We start from the raw sequence: 18,929 nt of genomic DNA on the forward strand, positions 1-18,929 counted from the left end.
TAAACTAATTCAAACATTACGCTTAATGCGGTATGATTAATTAAGAGATCTAATATTTCGACAAGTTCACTATCTTTCAGCCACTAAGCTGGTTCTTTGTATACAACCCAAAACCGCCTTGGTTGCCATACCTCACACCACTAAGCTTAAAAATTAATAAAAATGCTGTTAGTTTAATTACATACTTTAAAAAAAAAAAATGCTAAGTCAAGCATGTTATAAATATATCTTTCGTGGGAATATCACATATCATACTTAACAAAGATTAGTCTCTCCATCATAGACTCCTTCAGTTCGTCTGTGTGTTTGTGTTTGTGTTTGTTGCAAGGTCGAAAGTGAGGATGAAGACAACAATTATGGTTATAGTTTTGTTGATGTTGTGGTTAAACACATCAGTTAGATCACAATTAACTTCTGATTATTATGGAACAACATGCCCGAGTTTATTGCAAATCGTACGAAGAGAGGTGAAGTCAGCTCTCAAGAGTGAGATGCGAATGGCTGCTTCTTTAGTTCGCCTACACTTCCACGATTGCTTTGTAAATGTTAGTTTAATTAGAATATCCCATGGTTCATAAACACTTTTTTTTTTTCAGAATTTTACTTTGAGAGATTGGTTAATAATGTCACCTATTTATATATGGTTTTAAATCTTGAGACCTATGACTTGAGAAATTAATCTAGGGACTTCTCCAAAACCAGATCATTTCCTCTGAAATATTGAAAAATCATTTTTTTCCCCAAAAAACACGACTGAGTTAACCGATCAATTTTGATAAAACTATGTAGCCTAGTAATGGCGATCCATGCATGCATATATACATATATATGAGGCGTGTTTTTAATTTATTTATTTCATCATCATGTCTATTATTTTACTTCATAATTATTATTTTTCTACGTATGCAGGGCTGCGATGCATCAATCCTACTGGATGGCAGTGATGGAGAGAAATTTGCATTTCCGAACGTGAACTCTGCTAGAGGATTTGAAGTGTGGACACTATCAAGAATTCTGTTGAGAGTTCTTGCAGTGGAGTCGTATCATGTGCTGATATACTTGCCATTGCAGCTAGAGATGTTGTTCTCTTAGTAAGTCAAGTACTTGTGTTTGAGTATATGTATGCATGCATGTGTGCGTGCGTGTGTCTAGGTTTCGACTCCACCTTTGGGCCTACTCTTGGGCATAAAATTATTATTGTTAACTGATTATCATATCTCGTTGCCCTCAACCCGGTCGGCCCTGTGGAGAGCCTACTATTGCTGGGCCGAAGTATGTGTATCTTGTTGCCCTTGACCCGATCAACCCTCCCTTTTGGAGAGCCTTGTTGAGCCAAGTATGTCAAATTATTATTGTTAACCAAATCATATTTTGTTCCCCTTGACCCAATTGGCCCTACTTTTGAGGATGCCTACTCTTGTTGGACCGAAGTGTATCAGATTACTATTGTTAATTGAGTCATATCTTACTCCCTTGACCCGCTCAGCCTCCCTTGTTGAGCTGTTGTGGAGTTCGTTAGAATTTTTTTTGTTTTCGTGGGGGTGGGGTTGGGGTATGCTGGACTTGAATCCATAACCTCAAAGTTGTTTGCAATGTGTTAAACTGACTGAGCTATAGGTCTCATAAGCTCTTTGATTGTTAGTTAAACCATGCATGAGAGAGATGTTTTGCTCACAGAAAAGTTAATTCGGGATCTCATAGAATCCTGGATATCACACAGGGGTAGTGTTGTAAATTGGGGATACCTTTAATACATGTGGGTTCGTGTGATTGATTGATCCGGGATTATATGAAAGTCCAGTTAGACTTTTCTCCGAATAATTTTTTTCTTTCCGTTAAGTCATATCTAACTACCCCCGGCCAATCATCCAATCTGTTCCAACATACATGCATGATTCATGCGCATATATATGCATGTTGAACAGGACTAGGTCTAATTTATACAAGTTGATTATATTTCTATGACAAATATTTACAATGGTAAATAATAGCAATTGTAACTAAACAATCGCGCAATCATTTTACAGAGCGGAGGACCTACATGGAAAGTAGTCTTGGGAAGAAGAGATGGGAAGGTAGCCAACCAGACAGGAGCCAATTCAGCACTTCCTTCTCCATTTGAGACTGTCGATCAAATAACTGCTAAATTTGTTGCTGTAGGCCTCAATATCACAGATGTTGTGTCCCTATCAGGTATTTTTTGAGGTGTCCGTATGAGTAATTAGAAAATATTGACCATTGTTTTAAAAATTGTTGAGTTTACTTGATAGTTGGTACTCAATCTAGTCGAATTGACTCGATTGAATTTTGAGGTGACTCATTCCCTAAACTCAATGAAACCAACTCTCCAAATCAACTTGTCCAAATTGGCTCGGGAAAAACTCTTTATTCACCTCTGTATAATATAATAAATAAGTCGAATATATAACCCCACTAAGTGCATTTTGAGCTGACTCAACTGAGTTGACTTGAAGATTTGTAAAGTGGTCTCGGTGAGTTGGTTCCATCGATTTTTAGTTTGAGTCATCTAAAAAACGAATAAATTTGAGTTGACTCAGACGAGTTTTAAAATACTATATGCATGGTTCATATGTTCTATTACATTATATCTTTTCACATAAAAGGTCAATTTATATGTTGGTCCTTGGAGTGCATGTGTAGGGTCTCATTCTATAGGTTTAGCAAGGTGTGCAACTTTCAGCCAAAGATTGTTCAACTTCAGCGGAACGGGCGCTCCCGACATCACCATGAACACTGATTTCGTAAATGATTTACAGAATCTTTGCCCACAGAATGGAGACGGCAATAAAACCACATTTCTCGATCGTAACTCAGCGGATTTATTTGATAACCATTACTTCAAAAATTTGATTGATGGAAAGGGTCTTCTCCTTTCTGATCAGATTTTGTTCTCAAATGATTCGACAACTAGAAATCTTGTTCAGAGCTACGGCAATGATTCTAATCTTTTCTTCAAGGACTTTGCGAACTCGATGATCAAAATGGGTAACATTAGTCCTCTAACAGGATCGGATGGGGAGATACGTAAGAACTGCAGGGTAGTTAACTGAATTGGTAAAATATGTACCAGATCAAAGCTATGAGAAGATATTTTAGTTTGGACACTATGATTTTGTATTTTTAACCCCTACAGTAAACTAGAAATAGTTATGGGTTTTTTATGGAAATGGTGTTTAATTTGCCAAAATTACAGAATCAGCCATGCTTTTAATATTTACCAAAATGGTTATATTTTGATTTTGCTACTATATTTTTATCAAAACGGCTATCTGAGGTACAATGACATGTAGTTTTATATGAACCTGCATTTCACTCAATGGTATAACGGTAAATTTACCATATAGTCGTGATAATCTAACTACCCCATGTGGTACACTCAATCGATTCTCTTGACGTGACAAGTTTGAGAACTATAGATCTGTACACCTTGGGATACACATTTTTATGGGAAAGTGATCCCGAGGCATACATATCTACAATTTCGAACCTGTCATGTTAAGAGAGTCGATTTCTTCTTGGTAGGACGCGTCATATAACCATTTTCTTAAAATAATAATTATAGAATAAAAATAATAATTATGGAATAGAGTGCACGACCATTTTCATAAATACTAAAAAGACAAGGGTAAATTCTCAAATAATTACAAAAGTTTTCGGTATATCCGAAATGTTTCTAATGTTAACAAAGTCATCACGTAATGTTGACAATTTGATAACATTTTGTCAACATTACGTGATAGTTCTGTTAATACCTATAACACTTTCGATATTTTTGAAAACCTCAATAATGGCAATTTACCCAAAAAATAAAGAAAAAGAAAGAAAGAGTAATTCAACAGTTTGACAAAATACATAAATGTAGGAGAAAGTTTTTTATTAAAGGTGTGTATAAAAAAGTGGTAAATTACCATTTCATGTGCTGAATGTGGGGAAATTCCCCTTCCAAGACACTCTTCATTTTAATTCTGAAATCATACTTTGCAATTTTTGGAAATTATTTTTCAGCTTGATTATCACTTTAAAAAGTTATGATATAAGTATCAACGATATCGTCACTTTTGTAATCAGTGAGATTGTCATTTTTAGAATAAATACTTGTGATCTCAATACCTCATGTTTTAATTATTATCAGGGTGATCGTCATTTAAAAACCTTGTGATCCTGTTATTCATGTTTTGGGAATTAACATGAATAATGTACTGGAATGGGAATTAGACTAAAAGGTGCGCATGTTTTGGGAATTATCTTTATTTTGAGGGTAATTTGGACTTATCCTTCATTTAGGTGAATATTTGATATATCCATAATTTTTCAAAATATTGACATACTCCCTTGACTGAGGCTTGGGCAAGAGAGTGATAGATAATGACTTGAATAACCACATATTCAACCTCTTGCTCAAAACCTTCAAATTTTCACTAAAAGATCCTTCATCTTCAATCTTGATTTTGGTGACAAGATTATTCACTTATTCTTAGCAAGATTGATTGGTAACTTGATTTTCTCTAATATTTTGTTGTTTGAATAATTTAGAAGAAAATAAATAGTTTTATTTACTCTAGATGAATTTATCAAATAAATCAAAAGTGCAACCCTATCTATATTTATGTGGATTATATCAACATCTCTATCAAAATAAATTTATATAGTGTATAGGGTAAAATTAGAATTTAATTTGAACCTTGCATGTGTCTAGATCTAGGAAGGAATGAAAACTAAGTAGAAAGGAGTCTAACTCAAGTCAATGGTACCTAAAGTTGCACCTAGCACAATCCAACATGAGTAGAGCTAAGCACCTGCTCTACTTAAGTGCGGAGCAAAGTAGGGTAGATCATAGTAGGTTCTGGGATTTGGTCTTATTCTTCTCTGGACTGAGACCAGGAGAGAATCCCGAGAATTCAAAAGTGATTAACTGAGTCAATCACGTTCTTTTCAAATGAGATGTTTCCATTTTATAAGCGTAGATATGTAAAGTTTTGTTGTCCTAAACCTTAATACTACTTGGGTTTGGGAATTGCCTGTAGGTGATACAACATGCATCGTGAATCGAGTCAAAGATTCTTAATCTACACAATATAGGTTTGTATAAAACAAAAATAAATCATACCTTGTAATTATCTCTGTTAAAAATCAAATCTAAATCTTATGAAGAATAGTTCAAAAATCACAATCGCTTTCGTAATTCTGGACTCCTGGATCTTTACCCTCGATATCCCAAATTTTAATGCACCGGGCACTTATCAGTGTACTTAACAATTAAAACATGTAAAGAATAATAAGAGATTGTAGAAAATGAGTTATTGTTGCTCGACTTGTGTTTTTCCAATAGGAAAATCCCCTATTTATATTACGTTGGGATTGAAAATTAAATTATCTTTTTATAAATACTTTGGACAAAACCCCTTATATGTATACACATGTAAAATATAATTTCATTAAAAAGAGAGTCAACTTCATGCTTGCGATGCAAACTTGAAGTTTTATATTTATAATAAATATTTGAAGTTGTTAAATTTAATAAGACACTTTAAAAATAAATACATGCGCAAAAATGATTAACAATATTTAAATTATTTTTTTTACTGAATAAATGTCTCTAATAAATTTCATGTACTAAATGACATGGTATTACATTTATTTTTTAAAACATTCTCATATAAATACATTAATGATATTTATTTTTCATAGAATAATTAACTAGAGTTTTATTAGAGACATGCAAGTGTTATGCATGAGGTTTTTATTTATTTTTAAATTATTTATTTATTTACAAGTAGGTTTCAATTTTAATTGACTATAAGGCTAAATGGAATAAATTAATCTCTTATTCTTCTTTATGGGAAAACTCACACATGCATTAATAAATATAAATTCTGGAATGAAATCTTCATGATCTGAAGATATGTACATATACCAATATTATCACGCAAACATTATCGTGTCATTGTATTATGTTCCATTACTGATACACAGTATACTGGAAAAATAAATCAATTCACAAATGTAACCACACTATGATCCTTCCACATCACTCAAGTATCCTATTAGATCATCTAGACCATCTGGATTATCAAGAGTTCTCACACTATCTCAACTATTTGATATATAATAGATGACAAAAGAATATTTTAAATTTATTTTCAATATATATAAGACAAAACACGTTGTCTATATGTGTGTAGAAATGGTTGTCCTTTGAACCTGACCCTATATATATATATATATAAATATGTTGACCGATAAAAAATCGTTCAAAAATCATTTGATCAAAATCTTGTCGGTCAACATATTTATTTGTTCATCCAAATATTAAAATGATCAAAAATGTGGGAAGTCATGGTGATGCCATCCCATGGAATTTAATATTGAAATCATCACGATATTCTCATGAGATCAACTAGATTCCCAAAACGTCTAGACTATTGGTAAATAAAAATCTCAAGGTTTTAATAAATCAAATGATGATAATTAACGCTCATAGAATTTCATATGATTTTCAAGTTAAAAAATCAATGTAAATACATATTGAAAGATCATCATGAACTTCATTTAATAAGGTCAAAATTATATGACCAATCACATATTTAGTGGCAAAAATTTGAGATGATCTTTTGCACGACTCTCCAATATGTGCCAACACATACTCACGTGTGCCAATGGGACTAGCTTGTCATGATGAAAAATTTTGAATCTAGAGAAAGTGATCATTGTGAATTTGAGAACTATAAAAAATGAGTTATCCTCAAACTCATTTCTTAGTCCTGGTCAAAATTCAAGGTTTACAAAGATCTAATTAGGGCTTAAAATGGGTCAAGTTCGGACTAGATATGAGTATATTTATATTTATATCCGTATCCGAATTTTTCATCCATATACTACTATCTAAAATCATATCCGAACCATTTTACTTTCACTAAATCGTGTCGAGATCCGACCTATTAGATTAATTGATTTTGGTCGATCAGGTCAGATAATATTGAATCGTTCAAAGTTATTTCAAGAAAAATTTGTAAAATGTGTGGTCAAAAGAGGACTTAAACTCAAAACTCTTTTTTTTATAGAGTCTTTACTCACTATACCCGTTACTTTTTAGTTGAAGAATGTTATATTGAAAAATATAAAAATATAACATACAAAGTAATATATCATTTGAATCTAGGCAAATATAAGAATGGATCCATATTTGATATGGATTTAACTCGGGTCAAGGGACATCAACCCATATCGGGGACATTTTTTAATTCACCCATACTTGAAAAATCAAATCTATTAAATTTGAATTTCAGATAAAATCCGACCCATTTTAAGTCATAGATTTGATGTATCTGAATTTCATTGTCAAATGCTTATACTACTCTAATGATGAATTTGGAACTACTTTGGAATTCCATAATTTTTTCTAAGGATACTTATACATGATTTATTTCAATTCCCAAAAAGATTTACCAATTTACTTTGATGGAATAGGGGATTTGACCATTAAAACTCATGTAAAAGGAAAAAAAGAAGAGTTAAGGGGTAGAAGTGGGATTGGGGGGGTGCAAGTAAAGAAAATAACACAACTACTAAAATCCTACATTGGTTATCTTCTTCCTTTGTTTCTTCTTCTTAAATCTTCAAGGTTAAGCCTCTCAAAGGTTCTTGAGAGGGTGTTTGGATAGAGTTTTGAGACTTGGGATGGTCTTAATGAGAGAATTAGATAGAAATTTCGTAAGGGAAAACTCGATTATTTATCTTGGGATGGTCCTCTATTTATAGGCCTTTGGGGATATAATAGTCCATATACCACAAGCTAAACTTAATTGCACTAAAACCACATAGAATGATCTGGTTTGTCTAACATAAAAAAAAAAATTGTAGTCATTTGTACCCTTATGAGTCTTACCAATTAAGATGGTTAAAAGATAAGAATGTAATTCTCCTCAAGATCTTTAGAGAATTCTTTTAGGAATAAACTTGTCTTTGCCCTTGAAAAATAATAAATTTTGTAAAAAATGACAAGCAATTATCCATTCAAAGAAGGGTCTCAAAAATCAATTACTTATTTTTGAGTTTCAAAAAACTAAGGTTATGAAGGTAATTGCTCCTTAAGTTCTAGGTAATTATTTTTTATGGGACAGGATGTCCATGCCCTTTAAAAGTTGTCAAACTACATTGAAACCTTGGTGTATGGCCTAGAATAATCTAAAAGAAAAATGTCTCAAGCGTTAATTATCTTATTTTAAGTCTCAACAAATTAAAGTTTACAAACCAAAGTTAGGAAGGTAATTGATTCTTGAGAGAGCTAAGAGTCAACCTTTGAGGACTTGCAAAACTATAAGAAAACTTAGAAGAAACCTTAAGAGAGAGATTAAAGCAAAGGTAAATTGGGCAGCCCACTCTCATCTTCTCAAGGCTAAGGAGGTACTGAGAAGATTAGAAAGGCTTAACGTGTAAAAGCATCTTAATAAAATATCTAACACATGGAGGAGGAATTCAAGATCATAACATAAAACAATCAAGTCTTTATGCATGTGCAAAGGCATAAGTATCATAAGGGCTTATTTGTAATTTAAAATATTAATGAATGAGATTTGGAAGATGACATAATAAAAGGATATTTTTGTAAATTTAGAAAACTAAGTGATTCTAGGGTCATTGGCTTACAATTTTATTGGCGTTTGACAAAAATTATCCTCATAATATTAGAGAACCGTTATTGGCATCCCAAATTTTATTTATTGCACCCTAATTTCTTATATTATTTATCACACACCGCAATTAAAAATTAAAACTTGTCATTCTAACATTGCAATATAGTTTGGCTCAAATTATTATCTCAACATTACAAAACATTATAACAGTCATTCCGACAATTTCAATAATTGTTACAATTATGATTAGGCTCATGTAAAATCTTAAACGCAAAAAATAGAAATCTAGCAAAATAGATCGTTTACTCTCTTTTTTGAATTGGCGTGTAATATCTAAAAGTGAGTGCTAATACTATCTAATATTGTTAATAGTATTTTTGGTATTTGAAATTTCGGTGTCAACAAACACCCATTTACAACTTATACCTCTAAGAGAGGGAGATACCTAGTAATTTGATGCATTTTCGATCTTGATGTGTATCCAAGTTGTCAATAGAGATGTTCAAGGGTAGCTACATCCCAAGTATATGTACTAACTTTTTTAAGGTCCATCAACAATCTAAGGTATGATACATGTACCTTTGTACCCGTTGTAGCGACTGGATGGATACAAATTGGAGGTTGATTGATTCAAAGAAGGGGGGGATGAGTGACGTGGGCGAGGTAGTTAAGATTGAACCATTGGATTTAAGTAATTGAATCGGGTTTAAGGGTTGGATTTGATTTTGGCTTTGGATATGAATAGATCAAATCAAATTTCTTTCTTATCCCTCTATCATCCCAGATCTACGATTGTGCAATTTTAAAGTATATACACCTATACTATCAGAAAAAATTATGCATCCTAGCAAGTATAACAAATAATTTCGGGTAGTACAATTTTTTTATGTGAAGTTGCATTCTTTTGACAGTTTTTTAAATTACCCTACAATCATGTAACCTTTATTTTTTGACAATTCCTCAACCACCTTATCTTGTGGCATATATAATGTTGATACAACCAATTATATCACTTTCGCCGACCTTACATTAGACCCAATAACAATCTTACTCTCTATAAAAAGGTCGATAAGGTACTTAATATCGTCTGAAGTAATACTTATTTCACCAAATGAAATATGAAAGGTATTTATCTCAAGATGCTACCTCTCAACTATGACAGACACGAGCATTTTGTTTATCAACTAATATCTATAAAGGACTAAGATGTGTGGGGCCGAATTTTTTACTTGGGTTCTAATTCCACTACACTCCTTATGGGAATGATTTGAGTAATATAGAATCGAGCATTCTTAACATAATCAAAATTATAATAAACATAAACACTCATTTTTAAATATAATAAACATAACAAATATATACCTCACTATTCCAAATAGAGAAAGCCATATGATTCTTGTAACTCTTGAGTAATGACAAATCTTCTAGATCTCTAGGAAATGAATCATTTTCATGTGTTCCCTTTTCTTTATATTTATTTTCTTCTTCCTATTCTTCATCTTTGTTTTCCTTTTCATGGTCATGTTATTCATGTGCTTCATATTCTTCTTCTATATGTGCAAAACACCTCTTTTTAGAAGTCATCGAAGAAACCTGTGATGTTCTACATTTAAAGAAGTAAAACACATTCATTTCTTTTTTTCTCTTCCCATAGTCAAAAAATAATTAACAAAGAAAACGCATATGTTAGTGTAGACACCACATTTTTTATACTAGTCTGATTAATCAATTCGTCGATTCGATTACGATGATTTTCAATGATGGATGAATATTCTAAAATTTTATTTGTTACTAGATGTGTTTTCAAAGCTTGAATAAAATATTTTTAGTGAACAAACTTTAGAAATCGCGTTACATTAAGAAAATATGATCCAAAACATAGAAATCATCATTTTGAGACAAAAAGAAGTTTTACAAGAAAAATCATAAAAAAGTGATTAAATTACCAAAATACTCCTAACACCAGAATATCTCTAGAGATTACATTATACTTAGAAAAAAAAATTTCGAACACATAAAATAACAAACTAAAATCAAATAATCTGTGTTGCCAATTTTTACAAATTTTGATAAAATTATAAAAATACCCCTCATAGGATTCACGATCATTTCATGTAAAAAAAAGTGATACAAATCAATATTCTCATTGAATTTCTTACGAAAATTGATTTCAAAACGTAAAAAAATAACGTCCCAATGGACAAAACGATAATTTTTTAATCTTAAAATTTAAAAATAAAAAGTTAATATATTTAAATATTAATTAATGTCAAGTGAAATATTAATAAATCAAATTAAAATCGTCAAACAAATAAATTCAATTAATTAAACTCATGTGTCAAATTTCAAGTGATGGTCCATTTATTTAAGTGGGTCCCACTTAATATTTAATAAAGAACCCTCCACTGGGGGTCTCAAAGAATTGAAAACAATTTAATAAAAAACCATCAATCAGGGAGTTTTCTAAAATTTAAAAATTCATTATACGTAAGTTTAAAAATCAAAATAAAACTTAATTAAAAATTAATTAAAATCTTATCTAAACCACTTAACAGATTAATTAAAGATAAACCTTATCTCTAAGAGACATAATCAAATCCTAATCAATAAAGTTCTTTAAAAAGAGAAGTCTATCGCTTAATCTCACAGGTCTTGAGAAATCCTAAAAAATTCTCCAAAACCTTCCTAAAATCTTAAATCTGAAGTCCAAGTCAATACCTAACCCCCAAGTCCTAATTTTCAACCTAAAAACATCTAGAAATCCTAAAAAATATCACAAAAATTATAAAAATATTCAGATTTAGAAGAAGAATGTCTCATCTCAAAAACCGAAGACATATCTAAAAATAAAGATAAAACGAGAAGATTCACACGATAAATGTTTACCATCAATTTCTGAGAGAATCATCATTATAATCACTCAGGTAAAAGAAAAGGTAATTGTTTTATTTCTATTTTAAATTTAGGACATTTTTTGGAATGTAAATATTTGAGAGGAGTAAAAATTGGCTTTCGTCGGGGCGAGATTGATGTCTAATACCTTTCAATCCCTTAACCTGATCTCCATACCTATAATTTATTCATAACTTAGTGTTTTTTATCTATTTAAAGTCATATTTGATTTTTAAATCATAAAACTAAGTGGCAACTTTCAAAAAAAGAAAAATCAGATTCATACATACGGATCGAGAGGGCGCTTTCAATGACAACTCAATTGGGGAGAATTTAATGATCAAACGTGAAATTCCCAAATATTAGTACATCTTAAAATTGACTTAGTTTTTCTTCTTTTTTATTATTATTTTTCGCACATTTGTGGATTGTTTGATTGATTTTATAGTTTTTAGGCTTTTTTTTTAAAAAAAAATTTAACCAATTGAGTGTTTCTTTTGGGCCCAAAAAAATTTGATATTTTCAAAAAAATAATGAAATTAGTTTTTTTTTGTCTAATTGAGGGTCACTTTTGGACTTAAAATAATTCGAGATTCTCAAAAAAATAATGAAATTAGGATAGCAGGATTAATGTGGAGAGAGAATGTCGACCAAAGTGAAAGAGAAGAAAAATAAAGAACAAGAAAGAACGCCAAGTCCAAAGTACAAAGAAGTTAAAATCGTGAAAAAAAAAATGAAGGTTAGCTTTAATTTCAAAAGCAAAAAAAAGATGATGTTTAAATTGTTGGTAGTATTTTGTGTTATTGTTTTGTTGTCGATTTCTTCAGTTACGTTTGGTCAAATAAATTTTCTTCTAGTCACATTGAAATATGAAAATATATCAAAGAATTTGACTTTCGATTGCAATGGACATGGTCCATATACTAGCATCTTTGAGGGACGTATTATGAAATGGGAAGGTCCCAATATTGGTTGGATCAAGTTTGTTTTCACTTCACCAAACAAGAATAGGGCTATGTATGATGGTAATGTTAATCCTGCATTGGAGTTAGCATGTGAGAAGACATTAAACATAAAATTTAATAAGGGGACTTCGATTTATATATAGCAGACACGCACAAAGGATTGGTAATGGTAGGAAGAAATGGTGGGGTGGTAATACCATTTGTGTTGAGTGTAAAAGGTGCACCCTTTAGATTCGCCAATTCTTTGGACATCAATCTAGAGAATGGTGATGTGTATTTCATGGATATTAGTTTTCGATTCCAAAAATGAGAAAATTTAAGAGTTGTCCAAATTGAAAATAGTACATAAAGGTTGATGAGATATAGTTTAATAATCGGACAAGTAACAATATTTCTTAGACATGTTCGATACGTTAATAAAGTCGTATTAAGGAAATACAACACTTTTGTTCTATTCACGGAGACTAGTGGAAGTCGAGTTGTAAGATATTAGATAAAAGGTCCGAAAATGAGAATCATAGAACTATTTGCACAAGTCCTCGATACACCAGATAACATCACAAGGAGCTTTAGAGGAGAATTCTGAGTCACTTTCAATAATGGAAGAACAACTTCATCTTATACTTATGAAACTATAGCTCTTAGATTAGATAATGAAGGTAGGGTATTGGAGATAATGCCTAATAATGGTTTGATGGAATCTATTAGTGAAGTGGTAGAATTTAATGGATATTTGTGGGTAGGTTCTATAGATATGTTTCATGATATTGTTACTCAGGTTTATGAATTAGATGTCAATTTTTAGTTTTAGTTTAAATTTTTTAGTTTTAATGCCAATTTTTAAAAAGATATATTTTTGGATTTTTTTTATTTTATACAATACTGATTATATATAAATTTGATAAAGAAATGGGTTTGGTATAGAAAAAAAAGTCTTCGTTTTGTTTAGTTTAAAAAGAATAAAATAAATAAATAATACAAAATATTTTTTTGTACCTATCTCAATGATTGGTTATTTTTGTGCTATCTCGATTGATTGGCTATTTGATATGTCATGATCTTAATTGATATACATTTTTAATATACATACATTAATCTTAATTTTGATGTTATAGATAATTTTATGTTTTATGATTAATATTTATTTAATTCAATATTTTGGTGATGTAATGTAAAACATAGGCCCATTTGTTTGAAAAACACCCCGGTCACATCCCACCCTATTGGCACATACCACTAGTACGTTTAATTTTATAATGTATTGCACGCTTGCATGTCCTTTATAGCCAATGTGGTATTAATGTGTGGCTCAATCTTCCCGTGAGATGCGACATCATTCATAAAGACCACAACTCCAGTCACGTACCTTTATGGGGCATCAGTACCGTTTGATCAGGTGACCCTGAAAAGTATATCGATACACCTACATTAGAGCAACCTGAGCATTTGTCCTATTATAAGTCGTAAAGTCACATATCCCGATTACCAACGTAGTACTAGTACGTGGTCGGTCTCCTTGTGAGATGCTAAACCATTTATTAAAATTTTAACCCTAACCTCGTACCTATACAGTATATTAAATTAAGTCATCACGTACCGTTTAATTAAATACGCTTAAGAGGTATATAAGTGCACTTAGGCAAAGATGACCAGATAAATTGCACTACACATAATAAACCTAGAGTCTAGAAATCTTTCTATACATTACGAACTGAACTTACCATGGGTGCTCCTAAATTGCTCTATTCAATCCATCCAAAAGATAAATGGGTGGATCGGTTCATACCGCTCAAATTAAACCTGCAATATCGATTCAACTCAATTAGTATAAAAAAATGCAGTTCATTGTAAACCAATTAAATCAGTTGGCCCAAAAGGCAAATGGATTTAACCGACCAATATTTATTATTTGTAAGTATTAATTACTAAAACATTATAACTATTATATTAATTAAAAAATTGTAATATTTACCACAAAAAATTAGAAATAAAAATTGTAATATTACTATTATATTAATTATTTAAAAATAAATATAGTTTTAGGATTATATATTTATAAGTATTAATTATAATTTATAAATATGTAACTATAAGTATAATAAATAACTTTTAATTTTTTATTTTTAATATTGTTAGAGAATAATTATTAAACAATATTAAAATTTTAAGTTATAAAAAAAATTGACAATTGGGTCATTGATTTTGAAGTTGACGAAAATACCTTCATGAAAATAATTTTCCCTAAACATAATAATAAATTTTTTATTTAATAATACAAATTTGTACTTATTTTATTTATATAATTATGTACATAGAAAATAAAATTATTGTTTTTATCTAATATTAAAGATCAAATTTATTAATAAACTATTATTTTTAATAATTAAATAATTATAATAAATTATATAATATTGTTAGAAATTTATTAAAATTATTATTTAGAAAAAAATTATTTATTTAATAATTACTTATAAATTTTTGTTTATTTGTAATTATAAAATGAAATTATTTGTTTATTTAATAATATAAATCATATAATATCTAATTTTTTTTGTTATAATGTGTTCAAATTATTATTTATTGGGGAATGCTAATGTCCAAAACCTCAAAGGGACGTTAGTATTCTCCAACACATTCTATTGTCAACAATACATTTATTTATTTTATTTTTTAGTGAAAATTACAAGGCTATTATGCCTTTAATAAATGCATTTATTATATTAGCATTGATTATCAAAGTATTTATTATAAATAAAGTATTTAAAATATTTTTAGAATTAATTACATAAAAGATAAGCATTTATTACATAAAAAATAAATAAAATTTTGTATTTTTTACTAAAAAATTAAATAAGTAAGGGTATTATTAAAAAAAGAATGTTTTGGAGAATGTTAATGTCCCCATTATGTATTAGACATTAGCATTCCCCCATATTATTATAATATATTTCATTATTATTATATAAGTAGTGCTAGTGGTAATCATACAATACTTATATAATAAATTTTTATGTAACTTTTATAATTGTTGTTTATTAATAGATATGACGATTAGTGATTAACGCATTTTTAGGGGACCGATGATTGAGTCAATTATCTTGGATTGTCAAAAACATAATTCCAATGATATTTGGCTTAGTTGGGTAGATAAATTATTTTATTTTATTATATATATATATATATAATTTAAAATTATTTTATTAAAATAATACTAACTCGTGAATTTATGTAAGTTGACTATACTTATCTCCGAACTCACTATAACAAGAATTTTTTTAGAAAGTAGACGTTAACTAAGGCACAAGAAGCATTTGTAAATCATATTTTGTAATCAAATTAGATAGTTACATATGATCTATCCATATGTTATGCACTTACAAATAAATTTTGACAACTGATCAATACACTTTATTTTCTATTCAGAGAGATGATTAACACTTTGGAGGATATGCTACATACTTGAAAGAAAGATATATTTTTGTAGAATTTAAAATTTTTTATTTTTCAAATGGAAAAAAATAGAGATTCGAGATATCAGACTTGTTAGTTATTTGTTACTGAAGGCAACATTACCAATTACTTAATACAAGAAAATTAATTGAACTAATAATGACCTCTACATAATAATGATTTGGAGAACTCCATTCATTTTTGCAATGAGATATAAACGAGAAGTGAGAGAAACAAAATATAATATCTTGAAAAATAATTAATGTATAAATATAATAGCATATACATACATGTATGTTTGGTTAAATATAATTGATAACTTATTTCTATCATTTTGTGGACTTATAATATTTTTTTTCTCTTTAAGAATAAAAATATCACTTCACCTCATGATAGTTTAATTATTTTAAAAATATCATTATCAAAAAAATATTTATCATTTTATGTGAGTTTAATGAATCTTTGAATCTAAGAAATCATAATTTAATTGAAAATTAATAATTTATTTATATTAGGACGTAATGTAAAAATATCATTTTGAAAAAATATCAAAGATACTTAAAACATAATTTTACAAAACATATTAGATTTCCTAAATTTTAGAAGATAGAAGATTTTTGAATTATTTTGCTATTCACATATTTTTTATTATTTTTTTAAAATATAATTTACTTTATAATAATCTTATATCTTATCATGATATATTATATGATAAAATTTTAAAAATAATTTGTTGAGAAATTAAAAAAAAAAAATAGTATTTTGATCTTTTTACTAGAAATCTAACGAGGAAAGATTTTCTCAAAATTTTAAAAGTCACAGGATACCTCAACATATTATTTTTGAATTTTAATTTTTTGTTGAATTATGTGAGAGAAATGGGGTGGTTAATTGTTGTTTATCTCATAAATTTATAAAACTCTCTCATTCCACGTATCGTTTTCCTATTGCAACAAACTTTGTTTATTTTGATCTATTACATGTATTTTAATACTATTGTTTAATCATATTTAACCCTAACATATTTTCATGTGACTCAAAAATTAATAATCAATGGTCATGATGAGATAAGAAGTATTTTAACTTAAATGGATGTAAGCTGTAGGATCAAGGCTACACCAATTTATTAGGAACTTAGGCTACTATTTAGGGAGAAAAAAAAATGAACTTTTGAAGTTTTAAAAATCCTACAAGTCTCCCCAAATTTGTACTCACCTCACTCCATTCTAAAATCTTAGAGAAATATCATTATTTACTAGAAAAAACACCATCGGAGAAGTCAATAGAATTTTTATCTATTAAAGTTATTTGCTGTCGGACGAAACATGGAAATTCTTCATCTAATAAAGATCTAAAACATACTTCATTTACAAACCAAAATATTACGTAGGTACACATTTATATTTTTCTTGATCTTTTTGTTATAATAATATTTTCTTATTTTTCTACAATTTCTTTTACATATTTTCTTCTTGGTATGAGAAAAATCATGTATGTTTCTTTTTTATAGATCATTTATAGGCAAAAAAATTCGTTAAAAGTGAATAGATCATGATAACGATGTTTGAAAAATGATATTTTTGCATTAGCATAAAAGATTGGTAAAAATCTTGATTGAGCAAGGAGTCAGAATACCCTAAGGTGAAAGCCCCAAACGTCCTGCGAAAGATCCCATGTTATGTGGGTGCATGACCTACTGCATATGTATGCCCCATGTTATGTGGGTGAGACCTTTGCATGAATTATCATTCTATAACGTATTTTATTTAATTAATTTGTATATCAATTACACAACAAGAGATTTATAATATTCTTCATTTACTCGATATTATTATTATCTCAATTAAATCATGGACGAGTATAATAATACATATAAAGATTTTTCTCACATTGTTTATTCAAAATTTTTATATGCTCATCTTGAGGAGATATCTTAGTTGAATTAAACAAAAAATTCCTTTTATATTTTATCTTATTTTGGTCTTGATTTGTCTCAAAATAAATTATGTTAAACAATAAATCACGTAAGGGTTTATTTATTTTTATTTTATTTTCTAAATTCAATATGATGGATTATCCTGGAAGAATGTTTGGGTTGGTTTATTAAATTCTTTGAATAATGAATTAAAATGATGATTGATTACTATTTTATTTTGAATATTTTGATAGATTAGATCTTATTTATGTTTCGCCTAATATTATTTTTAGAATATTCTACTGTATGGATTAAATAAGGGACAAAAATCTTTTCAAAATGGGTAAAATCATCGAAATTGGAGGAGTATTAAATTTTACATGTTTTTTTAAAGTAAACCATGAGAATCTAAATTTATGTTGTCTTTGCAAATGGGTTCTGTTTCAACCCATTTTTCTTTTAGAAATATTGTTTTTCCTGAAAATAGTCAAAGCACAAAATTTTTAAGTTTATATATTAGTTTTCTAGCCCTACAGACTGTTCGCAAAAATACTGAACGTTTAATCCGCAATAATCATTTCTTTAAAATGTATTTGTTTTGTCCACAATAGGATAACACACATTTGCTAAATTTTTCTTTCATATTTTATCCTGTAACGTATGACAATTATATTTTTAATGAAAAATATATTGAATTGAAAATCTATCAGTTTAGTAAATGCACCATTTAAATATATCTCAATGATTGAATAAAATCATACATTTTATATTGTCGATGTTTACTACTAAAACAAACTATTATAGAGAGTTTTTTTTTTTTAGTGTTAACTATGAAATAATTTTAGCAAATAAAAACACACATATTTTATATTGTAAAGGATTTATAATTTTCTAATCTTCAATATTCAGATCTACATCTTGACTCACGAATTATGGTTTGGGTCGTAGATTTGGATTTTGGGGCGGCATACAAGATTTGAGAGAGAACAAAGACTCAAGAGAGAAAAGAACATGTAAGTTGTAAATGTAAGGGCATTTTCCTCTTATTGTGAA

The 18,929-nt window shown here is 29.0% G+C and overlaps 1 protein-coding gene across 1 annotated transcript; it reads left to right on the top strand.

Annotated features, from left to right (window-relative positions):
* Positions 1–226: 226 nt before the first annotated feature.
* On the top strand, positions 227–3,216 carry LOC147381598 (peroxidase N-like). Its single transcript, XM_086430182.1, is given in 5 exon segments — positions 227–545; positions 910–994; positions 997–1,091; positions 2,028–2,193; positions 2,662–3,216. Coding segments are annotated over 5 exon segments (960 nt in total). The 5' UTR covers positions 227–341; the 3' UTR covers positions 3,072–3,216.
* The last annotated feature ends 15,713 nt before the right edge of the window (positions 3,217–18,929 follow it).

The sequence above is a fragment of the Akebia trifoliata genome, unplaced genomic scaffold (assembly GCF_017979445.1).
Source record: "Akebia trifoliata isolate Shusen 1 unplaced genomic scaffold, ASM1797944v1 Contig00341_ERROPOS679206+, whole genome shotgun sequence".
NCBI lineage: Eukaryota > Viridiplantae > Streptophyta > Magnoliopsida > Ranunculales > Lardizabalaceae > Akebia > Akebia trifoliata.